The sequence below is a fragment of the Taeniopygia guttata genome, chromosome 4, assembly GCF_048771995.1.
Source record: "Taeniopygia guttata chromosome 4, bTaeGut7.mat, whole genome shotgun sequence".
Taxonomy (NCBI): domain Eukaryota; kingdom Metazoa; phylum Chordata; class Aves; order Passeriformes; family Estrildidae; genus Taeniopygia; species Taeniopygia guttata.
In genome coordinates, this window is record NC_133028.1 from 8,261,116 (window position 1) to 8,277,903 (window position 16,788).

The 16,788-nt window shown below is 49.0% G+C and overlaps 1 protein-coding gene across 1 annotated transcript; it reads right to left on the reverse strand.

The window, feature by feature from the left end:
- Positions 1-1,082: 1,082 nt before the first annotated feature.
- Positions 1,083-15,837, reverse strand: LOC101233650 (uncharacterized). Its single transcript, XM_012573598.5, has 9 exons — positions 15,284-15,837; positions 11,921-12,451; positions 10,544-10,679; positions 8,541-8,629; positions 6,839-6,902; positions 6,379-6,467; positions 5,281-5,393; positions 4,682-4,838; positions 1,083-2,602 (listed from the first exon to the last, which is right to left on the reverse strand). Exons 1-9 carry the CDS (start codon positions 15,336-15,338, stop codon positions 2,454-2,456), a joined length of 1,383 nt encoding a protein of 460 aa, XP_012429052.5. The 5' UTR covers positions 15,339-15,837; the 3' UTR covers positions 1,083-2,453.
- Between the last annotated feature and the right edge of the window lie 951 nt (positions 15,838-16,788).

Here is a 16,788-nt window from a genome sequence, read left to right on the forward strand (position 1 = left end):
CAAAATATCTTGAAAGACATATTAATGGGATTTTTCCACATTGTTGAGTTTCATTATTCCATGTCTGACTGCTTGAGAAACTTTAATGTCTTATTAAATGTTGAATTCTATTCCTAGTTATTTAAGAAGTTGCTAAGTCTCTTTTGTAAAACAGCTCTATATACTTACTTTGGCACCTTTTTTTTTTCTTTAAAGATAAAAGTGGAATTGATACATACTAAGCAAGCATGGTTTAGCAGTGAGGGAACAGGGTTTTTTCTCTCATAGGGAAAACTTAACTCCAGGCCTTCCTAGAGATGCCCTGGAAATACTGTTTTATGTTTCCACAGAGGAGATAATGATTCTGCTGTGGCTTGTTTTCACACTGTAGCTTATCACAGAACTTCTGACATTTCTTGCAGCCCAGTTTTTCCAGTGCTGCTCTCTGTTGCTCATAATTTTACAGGCATTTGTGACACTGAGCTGGGGCTAGCAAGCCCAGCTCCCTCGGGGTCCTTTTGCTGTTTTCACAAATGCTGGTCCTGCTTGGTCAGGTCTGAGTTTGACTGTTTGACTTTTTCAGACAGGTTTTTTGAGTCTGGTTTGGCTTCACGTGTGAAGTCTCCCACATGTGACAGCAGCTACATTTTTAAAAAAAGCATTTCAGAGATTTGCTTTTATACTGGTGGCTAATATTTCTGCTGAGGTCAGCTGGTGCTGTACATCAGGATTGTGTCCCTGTGCTGCTCTGAGGACAACCACAGCCTTGGGCCAGAGAGAAACTTCATGTCTCTCCTAAATCAGCAGTGGGAGAGACTGCACGGAGCCCTGCCCATGCTGGTAGGTACCATCCCTGCTGCTGCTGATCCAGACTAGAATCACAGATGGTTTGGGGTGGAAGGGACCTTAAAGACCATCCACTTCCAATCCCCTGCCATGGACAGGGACACCTTCCCCTAGACCAGGCTGCTCCAAGCCCCATCCCACCTGGCCTTGAAAACTGCCAGGGATGAGGCAGCCACAGCTTCTCTGGGCAACCTGTGTGCCCAATGGCTGATGTACCACTCCTGCACCAGTTACTCACCTGACAGAGCTGAGAGAGATCAGAGAACTGATTTATTTTATTAATCCTTTTAAACACTTTCAACAGCTTCCCTGGGGAGAGGAGAATGAGCAGGAACCACTTAACCCCCCCAGCTGGGTTCCTTCAGCCATCTCTGCTGCTGCAAGATTAAGTGAGAAGCAACACCTGCTACCACCTCTGTGCAGAGTCATTTAAAATCGTGGCTCTTGTGACAGAGATTGTGTTTTCACTGGCCACTGAGAGCTGGTGAAGCACAGCATTGACACAAAGGGTCACAGCTGGCTGGGTTTACACAGCACCTGTGTGGGAATGTCACTGCAGGAGGAAAAGGAAAAGAAGGTGGGAAGGTTAAGAGGCCACAGGTACTGGTTTCATGGAGCAATTGACACTGGCTCCAGCACAGGTGATGGGCATTTTTGACTGCCTGGAATGCTGGCTAAGCATTGCCCAGAGAAAAATATAATAGGGGACATAGAGCAAACAACAAGAGTCAACCAGGCACACACAGGAATCATCTCTGGAAAATACAAATCCCATTAGTTTAACCAGATGGTTAAACTGGGCTGGGTGCACAGCAGAGGGCTTGGAGTGCCACAGCAAATGGGTACAAACAACTCGTGCTGCTCTCCTGGATGGGGGGTGCAGTGTCCAGCATCAGGGATCAGTGTCCAGGATCAGGGACAGAACTTTGCCCAGGCATTTAGGCAGTGGGTCTCCTACAGCCCCTCTCCCCAGCATGCAGAAAGGTGCAAGGCATCTTCTGTGCCTGCACCATGCTGCTCCCTTGTAGCTCAACTCTGAAACACCACCTGACAGCAGGAAACAAAAGGGACATTTGTCCAGGAATCAACCATTCCTTTAGTTGCACATGTTTGCCTGCAACTGAAAGGAAGGGGAGAGCTTTAGGATCCCTTCCCTTGACTTGTGCTTATGCTACAACTCTGAAACTGGGGAACAAAATAAAAAATTGCATATTATTAAAAGGAGGTATATTCATGTTAGTTTGTTAGTTTGAGTGGAAGTGAGTGTTGTATCAGAGGGACCTCAATAACTGGAGCAGTCACTCTCACTCTGTAGAGCTGACTATTAAAACTGAGAAACAGATAGGACTGATTGCTTTTTGGAGGGTTTTTCCCCCCTGAATAAAGGAGAAAAGTATTTACTTGTGAAAGAAGCCAAGAACTGGAAGGGGAAGACTTCTCTCATCAGCCCAGTGCAGCAGAGCAGGGAGCTGGGTTGGTTTGCACAAGTAGCCACAACTCAAAGACTGGATTTTATTCCCCACCTGAGTTTAGCTATACAGAAGTAGGTTGCTCATGGTTAAACACCTTGCCCAGAGCTACATCTGTGTTGCCCCAGGGGAAAGAGAGGCTGCTGGCCATGGCCTGTGCTACCAGCCAGCATAGACTGGCTCTGTGTGCTCCGTGCCCCCGTAGGTGGCGTGTCCTGAGCCCCGGGGCAGCAACAAAGACTTCAAGGATTTCGTGCCATGTTCTTGTCGGCTTCTCAGAATTATTAGAAAGACAACAAAGATTCCACCTGGAAGGAAAGGAATGGTAGTTATTCCCAGAGAGGAAGGTAAAGTGTCAGGTGATGTTTAAGGCTTCTCAACTCAGGTATTCTCTTCTGATAAAATAAGGGGCTTTTTCTCCTACATATTCTGTCCCTCTCCAAAACAGAGTGGGGGGAAAAGGTTCCACTAGCACTAATAACACTCAGCTTCAGCAGTTCAGCTTAACTCTGCAAGGAATAACAACAACTTTTAATGAAATTCAGTAACTTGCTTTCCTATTCTCATTTACGCTCTACTCTCTGGAACTGTTTTTCACTTGGCATCTTATTCACTGCAGACCCCACCAAAAGGATCTTGTTGAGAAATTAGTTTCCTCTGTGCAGCACTCACACTGAAGCACAAGATGTAACTAAGCTAGATTAACTCTGAGTCTAGACTGAGATCAAAGCTGTCAGGAAAAATTACTTTTGGATTGGGCATAGACTTGGAAGTAATTGGCAAATTTCGAGTAGTGCGACATTCTGTTCGTTTGTTTCTGGCAGAAGCATCATCAGAGAAAATTTATCTGAACAGAAGAGCACAAATCTGTCGCTGTGATGCAATATGGCCAGACAAATACACCCAAATTTCAGCTGTGTGAGCAGACAGCCTCATGGTAAACACTTAATCTGTGAGACCAGCCGTGAAAAACTCACGGGTTCCTGCGTGGGCTGTTTCCTTTCCCCCTCTTTGCAGCAAGCTCTGGGAGAGGCAGGAATGCTGTTCCCTGACCCTCAGACTTGTTTATCACAAATGCTGGTTAATGGGCCATTGTCCCTCTCTGGGCAGTCTTTTCATACCCTTCAGTTTAATCTACTTTTTCAAATTAATACTCGCTTCAGATGGCATCTGTTTTGGCAGATTTTTGGACAACAGCCTGGCATGAGGGGATAGGGGTCAGTGGAGGACCTTTCTCATGGCTCCAAGCCACAGCTTGTGAGAACAACCCTCGTCAGCTTCCCCCTGGCATTCCAGCCCCATGGAGACAGCAGTCAGAGTGCTGCTAGAGCTCCTGCAGACCCTGCTGTCCTTGTCCCCTCCTCAGCTGCCAGGACACAAGTATGATGAGAACGTTGCTTTCTTGTTGGAGAAGCAGCTTTGCTGTGTCTGGTTCACTGTGGGGTGTAACACATGTATTTAATCTTTCCTCCCTCTCCTTTTAACAGCAGCCAGCCAAGTGGAGAATGGGTCTTCAGGAAGTACTTAAAATACATTTGAAACATAGCAACTGTGAATATGAGCCTTGTTGGATATTCTTTATCCTCTGTTGGCTTACTCATCTCTATGACTTAGCTCTCTTGACACAAGATTCTCATCTCTGGTAGTGTAAGTGGCACTTAGGGATTTCTCTTCATCTCTCTGGGCACAGGAGACAGATTCCTCCTCCCAGCTTCCTCATCTGCCCTTTTTGCAATCCACAGCACCAATAGTTGCTAATTTTCATCATAACTCTCTGATTAAACCTCCCCCCAACTTTGATTAAAAATGAGATAACTCTATTTTTCCCTTTCCTAAGACTAAAAATGCATATTTATTGTTTTGGAATGATTATTCATGGTGCAGCTTCCCAGCTGAAAAGCTCATCCACTCATTAAGCTTACCCTAGTGAGCTAATTTACAGCAGGTGGCATCTGGAGGGATGCTCCCCACACTCAGCAGCTCCTGACTCTTGGATACAAGGAACATTTGGCATCAATGCAACCAACACTGCATGAGCCAGCAGCTCCCCATTCTGCTGTGGCGTGACTTAAGGCAGGAATGCTTTCAGGAAACAAAGTCTCATAGCAAAAGGAAATTGTCCTGTTTCCTACTTCTGTGCAGCCAAGGAATCCCTGTTTGAGGGCCCATACACATCCCTGCTTCCCAGGGACAAACAAGAAGCATTCAGCACTGTGCCACCTTCCATCAGAGCAGGGAAAGGACTGCCACAGGCAATGAAAGCAGCCAGAAGAACTTTCATTAGAAATCCAGCTTTCCAGAAACACAGAATATACCACCCAGAGAGTGCTTGGTTCAACACAGCTGCAGAGGGGTTTTAGCAGAGGACAGAGAGGAGCCAGACTGACCTGCTGAGAAGGTGGCCAGGACAATGACGGTGGCAGGGGTCAGCTGGCAGGACTCCCCTGCCTTGTACAGGAAGAGTTCCATGCAGTAGGAGGGCTCCACGCTGCCCCTGGGGCAGAAGGCGTCGGGAGGGCACTTCACTGGCTTCACATCTGGGCTCTGCCCAAGAGAAGAAGTAACTCAGCACCAGCAAAATGCAGAAGGCAACCAGGGCAAAGGGAGGTAACATTTTATCATTAGGGGGGGAAAACAAATAAAGGAATGAGCCTGCCATTATTAAATTCAGCCTCATCCACCCCTGCAGTGTTAGAGGGTGGGGAAGAGCAGAAGGTGTTACACAGCAAGTCCCTACCTCAAACCCCCTCATTAATGCACAACCATCCCCTCGTGCCCCAGTAAGAGCAGGCAGAAACCACAATCCAGGCACAAAGCCACACTCCTGGAGTCATTTTAATCATCTCCCTGTATCACAGCCCTGCCTATGTTTAAGAGAAAGGAAGCTCAGATTACAAGGAAAAAGAAAGCGTTAATTGAACTGTATTTGGCTTGTCATGGGACAGCTCTGGCTAGCACAGGCTGTCCTCAGCTGGTGGGGACTCACAGGGCAGTAGTGGTTTTCTGGGCACAGCTCACAGCTCTCCTTGCCCCTCTGTAGCTGGTACTCTCCTGTCCTGCAGGTCTTGCATCTGTTGTCCCTGGGGCCTTTGAATGTACCTAAATAGCAAATAAGCACAATATGAAGGTCTGAGACTAAACCCCAGGATCTTTGCAATTGCATATGGATGGATCAGCTTTCAAAGCCACGGGGAGAAAGAGCATTAAGTGCTCATGTGCATAACAAAAGCTGAGCCTGGACTTTGGTCCTGGTTCGGTGGCAAAGGGTCAGAACAGAACAAACAGGGATAGAGGGACTAAAGAATATTTGGGGTCAGACCGTGGCAAACAGAGTAGTGTGAGTAGGAGTACGTGGGAGAGGGGTTTAGCAGTGAGTTCTGACTTCAATGTAGGGGAAAATGGGAGCTGGAGGTCAGCAGTGTTTCATCCTCTCCAATTCTGGATTCAAAAACCTTTTCCAGCTGTTTGAAACTCACTGAGCAGACTTCAAAGCACAGCTCAGTTTCCCGAGCTTTGTGGGAGAGACAGGTCACAGAAGTTCCAAGTCTGAAAGTGGTAAAATGCTTTCCTGCACGTTTAAAATGCAGCTTGGCTGTGAGACACCCCTGGGGCTGTGTCCAGACTGGAGGCTGGCCCCTGCCATGGGGGTGGCCGGAGTGCTGTGCCCGAGCCCTGCCGGCTCAGCTGCCGCAGCCTGGCTTGTGCCAGACAGCAGGGGAAGGAGGGAGCAGGGCCCTGTCCCTCTGCCCCAGGCTGCTCCCGCAGAACATCCATCTCTGGCAGCAAGGCTGTGCTTTCCTCAGCAAAGTCACCACCACCGACAAAGGTGCTTTTTGCTGGAGCTGTTACCCAGCTGTGGATTTGGGCTCCCTGGCATGCTGGGGACCAGCACAGCTCCAAGGCATTAACCAGCCCGGTGGGAAGGTCTGGCACAGCACCCAGCCAAACCTCCCGGCACTATCCCTCCCTGCCAGGGCACAGCTCTGCTCTGCAGGGCACCTGCAGCCCCGGGGCCGGATGAGGAGTCTGGAATGAGCTGGAGCTGTGCTCCCGGCGGGCACAGCCTCCCTCCCGCTGCAGTTACCTGGCGGGCAGGACTCGCACCCCTCCGACGCCTCCCGAGGAGCCTCCTGCCCGCCGGGGCAGGACAGACAGGCCGAGCAGCTGGTGGTGCTGGCAGGGGAGAGGAGGCAGGACACGCTGTAGGATGAGCATTTCCAACACCAGCCCAGCCCACCAAAGCCAGCTCTTACAAACTGGAGTCTCCAGGAACCTTTGCCATTTTGTGGGTGTCTTTCTCCACCGCAGCTTCTCACACAGAACCACAGAATGGTCTGGGTTGGAAGGGACCTTAAAGATCATCTCACTCCAACCCCCATGCCATGGTCAGGGACACTTGACCAGGTTGCTTCAAGCCCCAGCCTACAGCTGAAATGGCAGGTGATTTGTCTTTGGGCACTACACTGGTGGTTCCAGCTCAGTGGCTAAAAGGAACGTCCCCATCCCTGCCCATCTGAGATCCTGCACCCCAGGAGGCTCCTTACTTGCAAAATGATCCTGGCTGGCAAGGCAGACAAAAAGCTGCATTTTGCTTGGAGCTAAAATAGCCTGAAAAAGAGAAGGGTAAGGCTTCAGGATCCTACCTCCACATCTCTGCCCCACATCACTGTGAATGTGCTCATGTACATTTTACAAACAACCAAACTCCCCACAAAATGCTTCAAGTGGCATTTCAGGGCATTTGGGGTTATAGTTGTCAAAAGCTCTGAAAGAGCAATGGAAGTTCCCTGCTGTCCTCTGCCATGTTGAGGGATGCATGGAGGGCTCTGGCAGATTCCCCTGGTGAATCTCACATCACTCAAAACCATGCCAAGGGGACAGAGAAACCTGTCACCCTTCCCAGCACCACAGGCTGAACTGGAATGAAGCTGGAACAGGTGATTCCAGTGCCAACTCCCAAGTTATTCAGCTGGAGCAGGTCTCTGGCCTGGAGAAACTTCTCTGGTCACCCCAGTCCTTCCAGGCCTTCCCCCACCCCAGGAAGTCTGGAGTGCATCTTCTTCCCTGCAAAAGGAAGGACACAAGACCCACCAGCCAAGATGCAGCAGAGCCTCACTCCCTGCACCACAAGGAGCAGGATGGGCAGGAGGACATGTACAGACCCTTCCCAAAGCACAAAAAGGAGTGAAGTGCCCCAAAGTGCCCAGGGGCCAGCAAGACCCAACTTGTGAGTCCCACTACACCACTAGGAAAGCTGAGAGAGCAGCACTTGGGAATTCAGGCGGGTTTGGAAGTGCCTGATGATGCACAACGTGGTCAGAGCTAAGGTTCAGAGAGGAATTGGACATGATGTGGGTTAAGATCTGCCTCAAACCTGGATTTGCACCGGGCAGGAGAGGCTGTGGCACAGCAGGATGAAACCAAACCCACCTCCCCTCTCCCTGCAAGAAAAAAGGAACTTTTTACATTTATTCTTGCAGAATTTAGGGGCAAACCCCACAGAGTCCCCTGTTGTCTAACACAGTGTTTAAATCTGCTGAGTAAAGGGACTGACAGACCCCATCACTGTCACCAGTCAGATTTTGTTCCCAAACTCAGCAAGTGACAGCCAAGGTTGAGGTACAACCCAGCAGCTCAGTGGGTGGATTTTCAAAGAACAGTTGTGCATGTTCAAGCAGGACCCCACTTTGGGTGCAGAGGAGCTGCTGCACTGCATGTGTTAATTAGGGTTTTGCATAGGTAAGTGCTGTTCTGTTCTGCACATGCTGTTACCCCATCTGCAAACACATTACACCAGGCTTGAGTGGCATTAGCCAGGTGCAAAGCAGCTCCTTTTTAAAACCCCAGTTTTAATGTGTGGAAAACAAGGAGAGTATTACACTTAATATTCAGACTGCAGAAGATTGTCTAAATGAAAACAAAGATGCTTTAGACTCATTTTTGCTATCAGAAATAGAGAATATTTTGTTTCCTGACAACACTTCCCACTTGTGCTAAAACTGAATTTAATAAAACTTTTCTCCTGACTTCCATTGCAGAGTTAGCATTAACTTGTTGCAAAAACAAGCATGGCTGAGATCTGCTCTTTTAATTTTAATAACAACAGAATAGGGAAGAGATCAGCTTGGATATTTTTAGCCTATTTACCCTTCAGTGCTTTTAAGTTACCTGGTAATTGCATCTGCCCCTGGGAAAAAGCATCATGTGATGAAAATGCATTGAGGTTAAACACAGACCAAAGCCTACCTCGCTCACAGGCTCTGCAGGCTGCAGCCCCAGACTCATTAGCAAAATGTCCTGGTGGGCAGGGAAGACACACAGTGCTCCTTGGGAAGCTGGCAGGGAAGGGAGCACAGTGGAACACAATTTTAGGTCACCCAAGCCTCTATCCACTTGGAGAAGACAGGGCAGAACATGTCACTGACTAGTCTAGAAATAGAGAAATTATGAAAAAGGAGTTCAGGCAGAAAAACATCGGTTTGAACTCACCTGAATATAAAAGGTTCACTAAAAACCTGAAATTTTCTGTATTAATAACATTAGAGATGCCCTTTTGCCTGTGGGCAATATGGAAAGGGACCATCTGAATTGAAGGTCTTTAAAAATACGCTGTGGTCAGACTGAAAACCCTTGGCTTAAGTCAGACTCTTAAATTCAATCTTGAAAATAGAATAGGAAAGGTGTTTGCTGTTCAGCATCCATTTCAAAAGGAGCTGCTCTGTTGCTGGGAATCAGGAGCTGAAAAAAGGACCTAAACCACAGGCAGTGACCTGTGAGAGCCCTGACCTTAAATAGCAGGGACTGTGGGAAAAGGGGGGCAATATGTCAGACCTCCAGGAGGAGGGGGAGGAAATGAGGCAAAGGCAGGGAAAGAGGAAGCTCTTACATTCATCACTAACAGAGTCAAATCCCCCTCAATTCCTTATCAAAGGAATTTGATAAAATACTCAGAGATGCTTTGGAGGAAAACAAGGACATGCTCTTTAATTCCTTCAGAAACTGTAAGGCTGCATGAGATTTGTAGGGGAAAAAAAACCCACCAAAAACCAACAAATCAAAACCCCAAAACCAACTGGAAACACAGCAAATGCTTTGCTGAAAACAAACCAACACAGGGCCTGCACCAGCCAGAGCTGCTCAAAGCTGCAGGGAGGCTAAATTCTCCGAATACCACAGAAATGTTAAATGGTCCCATTGAAGCCCTGAGGCCCAGGCAGCCACCAGGAGATGGCCAGGCACACACTGCACCCCCAAGGTCCCCTCCAGATCCCCCCAGTTTTGGTCCTTGCTCTGGCACACACCAGCCCAGCACTGCTGCCTGAGCCTCTCTGCTCCCTGGCCCTCTCCCCCATGCCAAGAGCAGCAGCTCTGTGTGCCCTGGAGACTGCTCCTGGCTGCTTTTTAAAGCAATTTGGGGGTACATTTTTAAGTCAGGTCCTCACAGCACAAACTGCAAGGGCAGAGCACAGAGGAGAGCACAGAGGAAGATCCTGCTGGCACCTCAAACTCAGGGGCTGCTGCAAACAAACTGCACAGCCAGGTCACCCTTCCTACAGCCCAGGAATGATCCAAATGGAGCTGCCCTGCAATGGACACAGTTCTGGGGGGCTCTTGCCACCCCTCCTGTCCTTGCTACCCCACAAAGGACACAGCCCACTGTTTTCGACATGGATACAGCAAGAGAAAATCTGATAGGAGTGGAGAGAGCAGCACATGCACATGTCCCCACAGCCAGAGGACACTTGTACAGCATCCCTGGATCAGTCAGCCTGGTGGAATTGCAAGACTGGGCTCCTGGCTGGGATGTCTTGTCAGCTTTTCCACACTACATCAGCTGAGGGTATTGCTTTAGATGCCAGCAACTCAAATGTAATGAGATGCCTTGGGGGCAAGAAAACAGGGATTGAGAAAGTAATTGGGCAAAGCAGGGAGATGGAACCTGTTTGTCAGACATATCCTAGAGAAAAGCTGAGGAGATGAACCCACACCTCACTGCCAAGTGTCTCCCCACCACGAAATAACATGTTCCCTCAGTGCAGACAAAAGGCATGAGGGTAAAAAAGGGAAGCCCACAGAGGAGCAGTCCTCAGCACAAGCATATCCACACCAAGCTTTCCTGATGAGAATTTAGCCTCTGAGAAACAACCCTGGCAGCACTTTTCCTACAGCCCAAAGGAAGAGATTTTTCTGGCTGGGAGGGTTTTGTGGTTTAGCACCCAGTCCCCATGCTCAGGGGCTCAGTCACTCACCTGGTGTAATACCCCTGTGGGCAGGGCAGGCAGGATGGTTGCCCACTTTGGGGTTGGTAGTGGCCAGGTGGGCAGGGGCTGCAGGCACTGGGGCCAATGCACAAGCCCCCCGCGCAGCACAAACAGCTCAAGGTGCCTAAATTGGGACAAAAATTCAGGGTCAGGATTGCAAGACTTGACTGAAACCCCTGTGTCTGCAAGGACACATCACTGCCACAAAGGCAGAAGCTTTGGGATGCAGCTCCTCTGGCAAGGCACTCATAAAGGGTAGAAACTGCAATGTTCATGCCAATTAGGCTGCTGTCCACTGTTAGCAACCTGCAGAGCAGCCATAAGATGATCTAGGGAGTCAAGGCTATCAGTGTGGCTCTCCAGTAATTTAGCTGACTGCTTTTTCCTTCTTTAATTTGAGGGGCCAGGAAAATTTTCCTTGTTTTCCCTCCAACACACAAAAAAAAGAGACACACAAAAAAAAGAAGAAACCAATATAATTCTTTAGATTACTGATAATTTAAGCTTGTAGGAAGCAGAACTGATGAGTAAAGGCCCAAAGTCAAGGATCTGCCTTAAGCAGCAACAGCTTTTCTTTGTGCACAGGTACCATGGCATTCCCAGCAGGCAAGTTCTACCCCTCTCTGATCCACAAAACCAGTCCCAGCCACACAGAGGAATTGGGTGGGATTTATTGCAGCTGCACCACCAATACAGACAAGAGGAGAAGGCCCCGTCAAAGATCCTTCACAAAAGGAAGGTGGGAGATAACTTCTGTCCTCTGCAGATTCACCCTAAACCATCAGAGCTACTTTTAAAAAGTGCCCTGCAGTGAAGGGAATAAGCAAAAAGTGTGTGGCTTGTATTCTGGAGAATTATTTTCTTTTTTTGACAATTTTTTTTTGTGGCATTGAGTGGGGTGGTGTTTGAAATCAGAACCCAACCATGTTACAAGTAACTTCTGGGAAAGGTTATATTATGCACTGCTGACCACAACAGAGGTTGACCAAGTATTTTCTCAAGGCCATGGAAAAAGGCTGTCTCTGTAGCAGAGATTCTCTTTCAAACATTTGAGACAGCTGGAAATTGACCTTGTATTTGGCCCTGGAGCCCAAAATTATGTTCTGCTAATAAATCAAACTGTACTCGCCTTACACTTTGTGCCACAATCCGACTACTTTGTCACCCCACTGGGGAAGCCTCAGAAGGACCAAAACACAGCACAAGGCCAGGAAAGACCAAGTATTTGATTTCAGAAGGGTGAAATGAATTAAATCCCTCTCCTGCTGCCCATCCAAGCTTCCAATACAAGAACAAGTGCTGGCTCCACCTCCCCTGACAAATCCCTTTTCCTCTAAAGCGGAAGGCGGGAGCAGGGACCCTTACCTTGGGTGGGGACAGTCCCTGGGGGGCAGGGGGCACAGGCTGTGACATTCACTCTGCTGCAGTTGGAGGGCTGGGGGGTGCTGGGGAGCGGAGCTGAGGACGGGAGCCCAGGGGATGTGGTCACTCCTGGAGGGGACACTGGGGCACTGCTGGATGTGGCCGTCACTGCTGAAGATGCCTGAGAGGTGGCACTGCTGCCAGAGGTGGGGACAGTCCCCATGGTGGGGGGCAGAGTCTGGGCAGGGGTGTTTGTGCTTGGATCAGCAGATGGAGCTACTGTGGATGCAGCAGGGTTTGCAGTGGTTGGTGTCAGTCCAGCTGAGAGTGCTGCAGGAGCAGTTGGGGGAGAAGAGGCCGGAGCAGTGGTTGCACTGGGAGGTGCTGGGGTGGATGCAATGGGAACCTCAGTGCTGGTTGCACTGGGAGGTGCTGGGGTGGATGCAATGGGAACCTCAGTGCTGGTTGCACTGAGAGGTGCTGGGGTTGATGTAACTGGGACCTCAGTGCTGGTTGTCTGGCCTGAAGCAATACCTAAGAGAAGAAAAAACAATTAGTGGCTGAATTATTCTTCTCCCTTTAATAATGTTTTCTCATTTAGGTCTTTATCAACTGTTTAAACCATGTATCCTTGTTTAATGTCCACAAACTCCCCTCTGCTCTGTGTTCCACTACAGAACAAGGAGCTGAAGCAGCATCTGAGCATGTCTGGCACATGAGAGACTTACCAAAGAAATAGATTAGTGTGTCCACGAGGCTACAAATAAGTAAATGTCAATGTCTGGGAGGTCTGACTGGTGGTGTGAGAATTGCCTGGAACAGTCAGTTTTGTTAGCTCCTTGAGACTGTTTACTCTGAGATCTCATGACAATCTGATTGAAGATGTTTGTCAAGTAGCTGACTGCTTTATCCCATCTCCCTTAAACAGATCAGCCAAAAAAAGACAAGGGCTCAGGGCTTTTTAAAGCTGTTCTGGTGGTACATCCAGTAACCAGAAGGGAACCTGTGGGCCAAGACTTGCTTTAATTCTGAAATCCCTCATCAGAGTGAGGATTGATGAAATCTGTAGAGAAAGGAGGTGTTGCTGCAGCTCAGGTGGTTTTGCTGTGATACAGGGTGGACTGGAACATCATCTGCTGATGGAAAGCAGCAGGTTATTGTTAATTTAGCAGTGTACTACTAAGCAAAGGAAGAAAAGCAAAACCAAAGCAGGCAGCTCCTGCCTCAGCAGCTGTGCCACCTGCTGGGTTCAGGAACTCAGGGAGGGCAGGGATTTCCTTAGTATTTACTGCAACTTCTGAAAACACCCAACCTTATACAGCTCCAGTAGGCAGCTGGAGCTGAAACTGTGGGGTGTAAATGCTCTCTCAACGAGCACACACCTGCTAAGCCTTACCCTTGCCAATCCATGCCCAGTGGCACAGAAAACACAAGGACTCCTAAGAAATTGGTTTACGGTTTTCCAGGAGGTCAAAGAGCGCAGCTGACACCCAATAGTGGGATGTAGGTGAGGAAGGACAAGGAGGATGACAGCACAAGCTGTCAGGTCTCAGACCCACATCCCTGCAGGCTTTCCCCCAACCCTGATTCACCCCCAGCATTTAATTTCTCTCTTAATTTTGTACCCACCATGCAAAGCTAGGCACTGTGGGCACCAGTGCTCAGCACTACCATGGTACAAACATCAACATGCAGACCAAGCTGATGGCAGCTCCTGTTGAAGTTCTGCACCAGGATGAGGCCACTGGATAAAAGAGTCTTTATAAGGTTGTGATCACATGGAAACAGTTTGCTGGGAGTGCTCCTTCCTGTTGTTGACTGCCTGCTTTGTGCCAAAATCCATCTTGGTGTAACTACTGAGTAGATGAGCACCCAGCCATCTTGCTTTAAAACCTGCCCAGGTTTTAAAGAATTTACAGAACAGTCTGAGTTGGAAGGGACCCAGAGAACCACGGGCTTCAGCTCTTAAAGAGAATGGCCCATATGTGGATCAAACCCACAACCTTGGTATTATTAGCTGTGCCAATAATGTTCAGCACCAACTGAACATATCTCATTTTCTTGCTGTGGCCCTAAAACAGAGACACCAAATCTAACAGTGATCATTTTGTAACACACTGGTTTGCCCCAGGCTCAAATTCAAGGGACAGAGGTGCCAGCATTAGTCCAAGGCAGGGAGAGCAGCTCCATGGTGCCCACACAGAACACTGCTACTGTGGCCAAGCCTCCACCCAGAACCACGATGCACAATTCCCCTCATCTGACTCTTGTGCCTGAGGGGTTGAAGCCAGTCTGTTTGCTTTTTCCTCGCCTCCGGCAACAGAGTCAGTCCTGGGATCCATTAAATGAATCCTAATGTAAACACTAGAAGTAAGGTAAGGGCAATGTCAAATTCCCAGGGAAAACCTTTCAGAAGGACCTCCGAGATCAAAGTCTGATCTCCCACAGCTCCCTCCTGACCCCAACAGCTCAACTCTGCCAGCCAGGGTTTCAACAACTTGGACTGCCCATAGCTGGATGAATTTTGCTGTTGTTGGGTTTTTTTAGTTGAGCATGTTTCATTGGTTGTTTGGTTCGAATGTCAAATGGTGGTGCTCTTAAGAGGAATTTTTTTAAATGGAAAGTAGTTTTCCATAACACGTTAACCAAAAGTAGTAAAATTGTTCCCAAAACTTCAGTAACCATCAATAACCTTTGGTATCCAGTGTATCTTAATCATTCAAACAACTTCTGGAGAAAAAAAAAAAGAAGTCAGAAGGCTGAAAAAATAGTTTTGAGCACAAATTAAGTGTTTGTGTATTTTACCAGTCATAGTCAGTCACAGGTGTGAAAAAACAGCGCTCAAACAACCTCAACTTCATCAGACAAAGCATTTTCTCTCCTGCACTTACACTGTCATGGAACAGCAATTTTGCTTTCTAGAGCTTTTTTTTTTTTTTTTTTTTTCCTTGAAGGAGCACTGTGAATCACCTGAAGTATCTCCAGGGGAACTTGAAGGATGTGTTATTTTGCATGTGACACCTTGGTAGGAACAGGAGCCTTGAGGAAGTCAGGGAAGGACAGAGAGCTGATCTTTCCCGACCTACCAACAGGCATCCTGTTCCTTGGGCTTTAAGATAAAGCCTCTGCAAATCCTCACTATGCAGAGTAATACAACTCTATTTCTTTTTTTTCCTGTAAAATTTTTGTATTTACCGCACGCATCGCACTTCCAACACTGCCCGTGTTTGAACACTTCCCTCCTTCCCCCAGGCCTGCCCACACCGCACCCATGGTGGGGCCCAGCGCTCCCTCAGCCCCATGAGGAGCACATTCTCTTCACTGTGCTCAGCCAGGGAAGGGAAACCCTCTGTCGGGAGCCCTTACCTGTTAAACACACCACGGTGAAGCTCCACAGCAGAGGACAGAGCCAGGCGCTCATTTTTCCCTGAGGAGTAACGCAGCCTGTCCAGAGGCAGGATCAGCAGGCAGAGCCCTCACCCAGCCGCTCATTCTCCTCCGCTTTGGTGCCCAATTTTGTCACCTGACTGATCATGTGGCTCTGTCAAGTCATCCTCGCCCCAACAAAGGGGGGTTTATACTGGGAGACTGCAACAGGTCCGAGACGAGACGGCTCCTCAGAGCAGAGCTGAGCCGAGCCGGCAGAGGAGCCCCCAGAGCTGCAGAAATCGTGTGAGCAGTGCCCGAGGATGTGATGGGCTCCCGGGCAGCACGGCCAGAGCAGCATGGGAACCCAGCCTGGCTGCGGGCCAGCCCCCCGTGACCTCGTCAAGTGAGAGGATTTCGTTTTTTAGACCCACGAGATTTCCTGAGAGAGGAGAAACAAGAAAAACAACCCCGAAGACTTCCCATTTTAACTGGGGCCAGCCACGCTGCAGCCTCTGGTGAGCACAGAGCTTTCCCAACCAGCGTTTCACTCCCCCTCCCTCCCCCATTGCCCCACCGTGTCCAGCTTGATGCATCAAGTTGTTATCAGATCCTGATGACGATTTTGAGGAGAGAGCATTAGGTTTAATGGGGCCCCACTCCATTTTCCGTGTGTTCCAGTGTCTGTACTGCCTGCTGGGCCACATGAGGACACAGATGTCCCCATGTTTTCCTTACCTTGCAGCCCTGCTTTGAAAGATCCCCCTTTCCCTCTGCCCCCACTGTTCAGCAATCAGCATTGCCAAGCCCCCACTGTGAGAGGGTTTCCTTTAGCATTCAGTTGAATGCCACACCTCACATGTCACCTCTTTGCCCAAATTGAGGGAACAGAGCGACTCATACGGGATTGTGGATGCTCCACACGCAGCCCCCACAGCTGCACATTCAGTGAGATCAGGTCCTCTCATGCACTGCTCGTGCCCCTTGTGCTCCAGGATCCTCAGTAGGGCCCAACATGATGATCCAAAAGTAGCCTGCTCTAACACAAACCCTCAGGCTTTCCTCTGGCTTTTCCCACAGTGGCCCAGGTGGGGCCACTTTGGGGCCAGGGACAATTTCTTGTCCTCCTGTCTCTGGCAGTGACAGTCTCTGCCTAACCATCCTGCTTCGTGGGAGCTGCATGGAGACAGGGCAGCCTCCTCCACTCTGCTATCACCAGTTTGGGTGGGTGCAGGTCAGACTGTGACCAGCTGGCTCCTAACACTGTCAGATAGAGCCTTAACCTGAACTGATGACTGCCAAGTGATCACAAGCAAGCACCAGGCTCAGCCCTGGCAGCCCCTCAGAGACGCTGCCCAGTGCAGGGGTGGTTGAGTGCTGCCCTTTCCCTGCAGGCAGGAGAGCTCTGAACGTGACATTGCTCTGCTTGGCTTTACAGGTTGTGCAAACTTTTGCACAGGATGTTTGATCTCCGTCTGTGTAAAGAACCTGTTCCACCCAGAGCT